Here is a 7,333-nt window from a genome sequence, read left to right as displayed (position 1 = left end):
AATGCCAATTCATGAACCTTATTTTAAAGTGCGATCAATACACGTCCTGTGACTGACACCTCATTAAAAAGCAGCTTATAATTTCAAATACGGAATCACACGTCTAAACACGTACATGTACACCGTAACTAGCATCATGTGTGTAACGCATCTTGCCTCCCCTTTCGACTCACTTCACTGCCCACAGTTTGAGAATCACCACTCTAAAACACTGCCGGGGCGTGGCCTGTTCGCTTGTCGACGGAGCTTCCTGGTGTTCGTCCCTGTCATTAAAAACCCTGTGAGGTAAATACGACCACTCTTTAAAAAATTCGGAAAAAGCTGCCAGCTATTCCACACTGCCTACAACTATCAATCATGAATGATCAGTTCATTCGGGCGAATAATTTCTTTAACAGCCCAAGTAAATTTTAGCCTCACCTGGGGGGCAGTAAGCGGGAACAGGGAAAATGAAGAGATGGGGAGGGTGGGTTCCTCTTGGTGAACCAAATCCTCTATTCAGCTTTAAGGCCTGTCCACACCAAGAACTATTACTATAACCATAATTGTATCCATAGCTATAACCATAGCCATAACGATAAGCATAACCATGTGAGCATCCACACTGATGGACGATAGCGAGGCCCTTTACCCCACATTGCTCCGGGGGGGGGGGGGGGGGGGGGTTCTCCCCTGCTTAGTCTAATCAACTGTAAGTCGCTTTGGATAAAAAGCATCAGCTAAATAAGTGTAGTGTTAAAGAGAACTCATCGAAGCTGAATGACTCCCACAGGAAGAGCAGAGTGTGGGTCAGCAGGTTGATACCGATTGGGAAACCATAAACGGCAGAGGGAGGACTACACAATGGCTGAGTGGAGCGCTTGATAAACCTCACTCTGGTCTCTGGTTACGTGTGGATGAAAGGCGGGGGGAGAGGCCAGGCAGCACGCTGCAGGCTGGCGGTCCATCATCGCCAGGGAACACAGACAGCACGGTTTGAGAGCAGGGGGTCAGCTAGCACACTCTCAGAAATACAGTGAGAGTGGAGATGCATTTTTGTTGTTAGATGATCCCTGAAAATCCCAGTAATATTCTCTTTGGGTACAAATGAGTACGTGTTCCAAACAAAAAAAAGTAACAGATTACATACTGCTGGCTAGGGGTACAATTTAATTTACCGTTAGGGTATGGCCCCAGCTGGCCCCAGGTACAGGCATTTGTACCTTTTTAGAAACAGGAGCAGGAAGATTCGAGAAACACAGTCTGCAGACACCGTCATACATTCCTGCAGCACGTCTCATCAAACACTGCTTTTAAATAAAGGAGTACTCTAGGACAATGAAAAATAAGTCCTAGAATGGCAATCCCCACCCCCCCCCCACACCTTTTCCGGAACCTTGTGGAAGAAGCATTACTCCTGCACTACTTGGGAGATGTTCAGTCTGACTGCGGTTGCTAAATGAAGAATGCTAACAGCAGGCAATCACCAGGTCAGCGCTTTCGCTCAAAACACGGAGAGAAGACGCAAGCGCCTCACGTCCGGTGACTTCCTGCTTCCATCGCCGTGGACAACAGCCAAAATGAGACTCATCATGTCAGCTGTGTGTGCAGCTCACGCTAATAAACACACATGAATAATGCAGTTTAATGCATGAATAATGAGTTTTATGTGCTACACGATGGCGTGGACATTCTCGATTTCCACAAAACAGATTTTAAAAAAATAAATTAAAAGGAGAGAGGAAAGCAAGGCGTTCTTCCCCTGCTACAACACGACAAATCTCACACCCGCTTGCCTCAATTACTGGTCAAGAGGAGACATTCAGAAAAAAATGCACAACCCTGTATCTCTGATACTCAAACTATCACAATCACAAAGCACTACTGGAACTGCCTGTAAACTTTAAAAGAACAAAATACTGGTTTATTTTTTGCAATATGAATTCCAAAGACTGGTTTATTTGTAATATTTCTGAGATGATATGCTGTGTATGCCCCGTGCCAGGGCAGGTTGTAACTAAGCCTTGGTGTATACAGTTTATTTAAGGGAAAATAGAAAGAAGAGACCATAGAAAGTGGCTGCTTCATCCATAGTGGGCATGAAACATAGTCAAAAGCTGCGATTAAACCACTATGTCGACTAATTACGTGTGGCTTTATTTTCAAATACTTTTATGAAGTATATAACATTCCACTGTACATTCAGTCTGTTCAACAACGTTAATAACAGTCAGGTGATGGCCGTTTTTTGGGGGAATCGAACCCTCTTAATTGCATATTTAACCCTGTTCTCAATTAATAGTCCACAGCAAATACGAACGAGTCACCGCACCGCAAAAAGGGCACTAGAGTACCGTTTCGCAATTCGTCAATAGCGGGTGTCTCTCGATCGTTTAATGTAGTGGTTTCTCGAAACCAAACCCATCAAGAGAAACAAATTCTATTCACTGTCATCATCTACAACTCAGAACATAGTTCTACTTAAACGAGAGAAGCGCTCCACAATGTTTTAATATGTCCTGTACTGACACCTGTGTATTAGTACAGGACCTACTGCCAAAATGAGCCAAAAAAGATTGGAATGATTTGCACCACTGATTAATTTAATATCTACTCTACAACATTAACATAAAATGTAGGCTACATATTGATAAGAGACTTCACAATATAACTGTAGTGTTGATTCAATATCCTATTAGCTTTAATTAACTTCAATTAACTGAATTTAAAAATCGCAGTTCTTCATTTTGGAATACAATTAGGAAGGATTATTTTTATCTGAACACATCCTCCAATCCTAAACGGATTCAGACTTATAACTCTTCATAAATAGTCTACCGTTGTCTTCTTCCTCGTCGATTATTAAATACATTTAGACAAATAAATACTATCTATTTTATTCCTGAGAACCCACACGTTAAAATGATCAGTGTTAAATCAACTCTTACAGCACAGATATCGTCCCTATTTGACCCCTAGGTGTTCTGTTAGAGTTGAGTTAACACTGGACATTTTACTGTGCATGTGTTTTCATTAATACAAAAAATGCATTCGTTATTCGATATTTTCTTCAGAAATTGAACTATTCTGGTAGTGTGCTCTGCCAGCATTTGCACACGTTACATTGTGTTGTCCCTGACAAAACAAACCGACTAAAATGTAAAAATGTTTTTCTTACGGCCAAGACAAGCCAAGCCAAGCCAAGCCTTAGCAATAATAATGCAACAGCTTGGCCACAAGCTTAGAGGGAGGCAATGTGCCCAGATATGAGATATGAGATATGAAAATCGGAAGTCAGGCAGTTTGACTTTGTAGCACAAGAGAGAATGTGGGGGCAGGTGGGGGTGGGTAAGGGGGCGTAGGCGGAGAGAGGGTGATGTCATGGTGAATGTTTCGTTCTGCCCGCTGTATTGCGGTGTTGGGCGATGTGTCCACGGACAGGTACGAGTCTTCACCTGGGCGAAACCTCTCCTCGGGGGAGAGCGGGAACGGGTCGGGTCAGCCCAGCTTGGTGATCTGTAGGCTCCCATTTATCTGTATCGTGTCGATGGCGGCCAGGGACACCACACGGTGATAAAAGTCAAAGAGCTGGTGTCCGTCCACGAATATCCGGAAGCGCTGGTGTTCGCAGTGGATCTCGATCTGCTCAGGGTAACACAGAGGGGTGGTAAAAATAAAACATCTTTTTTTTTTCCATAATCTTTTATTTATTTGACCTTCAGTGTACCACAACATGAAGCACTGTGGTACACTGGAATCTAAACATCGAAGAGTAGAGGAGGCAGCATGCATATAAATAATGTCTCCGGAGTAGAACACTTAAAATGGGGCCTAAAATTGTGCCTTGGGGGACGCCCGATGAAACTTGATTCGTGACCATCAATAAAAACACATTGGGTTCAGGTCGTAGCGCCACCGCAGCAGCCAAAGTGGTCACAAACGTGGGTTCAAGTCTCACCTCAAGCAGCTGCTTCTGACTCGTCAAAAAAAAAGAGAAAGGAAAGAGGAGAAGAAGAAAAAAAAGAAGAGAGATAGTGACAGTTACCCGAAAAGGCTGGTCCTCGATGAAGGGGAAGTAAGGGATGGGCTTCTCCGGCTCGCCCCAGGCCCCGGAGACGCAGGCCTTCCGGAGGAACTGCCGGTCGTCGAACCTCGCGCTGAGCTCCAGGGCCACGTCCACGGGCGGCTTCTCCGCCGAGCCACAGCCGCACGTCAGGCTGATGTCGAAGCTGCCATTTCACAAACAGAAACCCGACGTACGATGAGATACGATGATTACTGAACCCCGTGGGGCGATTCGTCCTCCGTGTGAGGCGCAGAGGGCAGCCACAGTGCCTTGGTCAAGCGCGACGGCGGGAGTGCACCGCCCGTGACGCGCACGTCTTTCAGTGCGGGAGGAAACCGGAGTACCCGGAGGATACCCACACGAACACGGGGAGAACACGCAAACTCCGCGCAGAGAGGATCGGCCCGGCTGGGGTTCAAACCCAGAACCTCCTTCTTGTGAGGAAACAGTGCTAACCACTACTAAGCCCCCAAAGCTCAAAGCAAACGGCCTAAAACCTGATCCTAAAGCCTAAAGCCTGAAACCCTCACAAAAACAAAACTGAGGCAACAGTTGGTGTAGAAAACTCCCTATAGGTGGCATATAGGAAGCACTCCTGAGAGGAACTAGATCCGTTAGAGCGAGTACATCCTTCTCCGAAGAGCTCTCCAGAGGTACAAAATCCAGTTTCAGAAAGTAAAAGTCCTCCCCAGTTATTGTGCTCCAATCACCTGGATTTGCTAATCAGTGCAACTCTTCAGCCAGAAGATAGAGCCAATCGGCTGGAAGCAACACACGGCAGGACTTTTACTTCCTGACCCCTGGACCTCGCACCTCCACAGCCCTGAACAACATGCCTGAACAACACAGCCTCATCACTAACAACACAATGAGAGAAAGCCCACCCGGCAAACGTCAGCAATCAACGACAATTCCCACAAACACACACACTCTCAGAAATAAACGCATGAAAAGTGCCTAAAAAGGAACAAATTCTTGTCGCTGGGGCACTACCCTGTACAGTAGGTAATGAGTATGCTGTCCAAGCGTATTAATTATATAAATTATATATTATATATTGCTGGCTAGGGGTACAATTTTATGTACCTGTAGGGTACTGCCCCAGCGACAAGCATTTGAACCTTTATTTCTGAGAGTGTGGTAAACGCATACATTGGCAGTAAAAAGCCCATTCTATGGCCATAGCTGTTACAGTACAGGTGACGGTTTGATGGATGATAGAAGACTCTGATAGACGGATATCGAGATGAGGGGTGTCGGAGGTGGACTGAAGGACAGAGACCGAGACAGATCAGATTACATATCTGTGTGCATGTCAACATTACAAACGCAAAACGTCGCGGAACATGAAAGAGCTAGGCTACCTCAAACTGCTTTTAATCTTACGTGGTTATCGTCATTTTTAAAATTCCATTGAGGCTATAATTACCGGCGACTTACACAGATAAGACGGACAGGGCAGGCTCTAAGAAGAGCTATAGGGTGTTTAACTTTGAAATGTGAGCCACCTTAATATGCTTCGTCGTGAGTGGGCGTGGTATTTTTTTAAACCTTACAGGTTGAATGACTGGTGTAGGCCTGCATGTTTTACTGACAAATCTGTTACAAAAAAAGTGGCGTAATACATAGGCTGCTGTAGCAATGATCCCGTTGATAAAGGAACGAAATCTGAGGAATAGTCCTACATTTGAAACGACACCGGCTCAGTAAAATGGGTAGCTTTACCTCTCCGGCTCGGGATCTACGATCCCCATCACAATGATCTTCTTCCCCGGTCTCATCCCACCTCTGATGCGACCACTGAAAGGAACAGCCTGGGTAATTGAGAAAGCGAGAATTCAATTTACCAGACGGATCACCCCTGGGCTAATAAGTAGGCTACAGTCACACGCAAAACAGCAGCACACAGGCACTCACAACTTAAATGTTACAAATAAAAATAGCGTGTTTATATATTACCAGCTGTCTTGCATCTTCTTTGTCAGGAGATATTAGACCGGGGTTTCCGAATGAACTGTTCAGACGATCATCGTCGATATTCTTCAAATTCTACAGGGGCACACAAAACAAAGCGGATTATAGCAACTCGCTAAAAAAAAAAATCTAACTCAGGGCCGCGACATCGACAAGCTACAGACCAAGATCATTTGCTTGTATTTAACTGATAAATCTGGGCGACCAACGCGTGTAAAAGTAAATATAACATGTAAACCTGGTACCGTACACTCGACACCATCAACAGTGTGGTCATCGCTCGACAGAAAACTGTCAAACATCTGTCATGTCAAAGGCGCAGGACAACACTAAACACACGGTGCACTAAGCGCTTCCACTGAGCCCAAATTCGCTACGAGCCTACTGTGAGACGATGCTGTAGGCTCCCCTGCCAATTCCACTCAAAAACCGTCTTGATTTGAACTAATTCTGAAGATAGGCTATGGCTGGGTAAATAGCTATTCCCTCACCTGAGATATCCACAGGAATGCTGCTTATCTATAGGCCATTTGGTGCAACACAAAAGAACGCGGGACCACGACTGCAACACCTACCGATACACATTTTAGACTATTTCCGAACAAAGGAGACCTCCGCGTGTAGCCTACGTGTCTCGTCGCGATTTAAAGGTAGGGCTACTTACAATTTCGTCCCGTTCCGTAGCCGACACCGCCATTTTGTACGCAGAAAACCATAGGCGAAACGGACAGATCAGCTGAGCACCGAGGCAGCAGTCCGGCTCAGGAATGTGTCAGCGGCGCCGTGGAAATGACTCAGGATGCCGACGCTCGGCGGCTGCTGTACATTCAACGGGCTATGGCGAGGTATTGCAGCAAGTCTCCCTGGCCTACGCTATCGCAGAAGACGCCCTGCTTCCCAAAGTCTCGCCCACTGGAGTAAAGAGACGAAATGCTGACGCGCGATACACAAAAACATAATCCCCGTCTAGTCCTAAACCCTAATTAACTGGCGTTGCTGCTATAGACAATTGTAATATGCGGCGGGGGGAAAAAAAGATATAACTAAAGGGTACATTTTCTGAATTGATGTTAAGTAAAGGGTGCTGTAGCGAGTTGAGTAAATGTTATGATGATGAACATTATAAGTGAGACTCTGCTGAGGAAATTATCCAAGTTCTTTCATTTAAAAAAAACCAACAATCTGGCGGCCATATGCTCCAAGATTAGCCTAGTGTTTGATATGCTGTCGTACTTAGATTGCATCATTTACATAGACATACTGACCAAAAACCGGCGAATTAATTTTTGTTTCGTAGTTTCATAGTTCTACATC

At 45.3% G+C, this 7,333-nt stretch overlaps 1 protein-coding gene across 1 annotated transcript; it reads right to left on the bottom strand.

Moving 5' to 3' along the window:
* Window positions 1–2,561: 2,561 nt before the first annotated feature.
* Window positions 2,562–6,945, bottom strand: lgalsla (lectin, galactoside-binding-like a). The gene is made up of 5 exons (XM_061232127.1): window positions 6,684–6,945; window positions 6,005–6,094; window positions 5,771–5,859; window positions 4,025–4,208; window positions 2,562–3,621 (listed from the first exon to the last, which is right to left on the bottom strand). Exons 1-5 carry the CDS (start codon window positions 6,714–6,716, stop codon window positions 3,478–3,480), a joined length of 540 nt encoding a protein of 179 aa, XP_061088111.1. The 5' UTR covers window positions 6,717–6,945; the 3' UTR covers window positions 2,562–3,477.
* Between the last annotated feature and the right edge of the window lie 388 nt (window positions 6,946–7,333).

The sequence above is a fragment of the Conger conger genome, chromosome 2 (genome assembly GCF_963514075.1).
Source record: "Conger conger chromosome 2, fConCon1.1, whole genome shotgun sequence".
Lineage (NCBI taxonomy): Eukaryota > Metazoa > Chordata > Actinopteri > Anguilliformes > Congridae > Conger > Conger conger.
The sequence above is the reverse complement of the archived record's forward strand: the minus strand, read 5'-3'. Positions and strand labels throughout refer to the sequence as shown.

Coding starts and splice junctions, on each gene's coding strand:
- lgalsla (XM_061232127.1), bottom strand. CDS start 6,716: ATGGCGGTGTCGGCTACGGAACGGGACGAAATT. Junction 4,209..5,770: donor GTAGATCCCGAGCCGGAGAG/GTAAAGCTACCC, acceptor GTGAAATGGCAG/CTTCGACATCAGCCTGACGT. Junction 3,622..4,024: donor TCGAGGACCAGCCTTTTCGG/GTAACTGTCACT, acceptor TACCCTGAGCAG/ATCGAGATCCACTGCGAACA.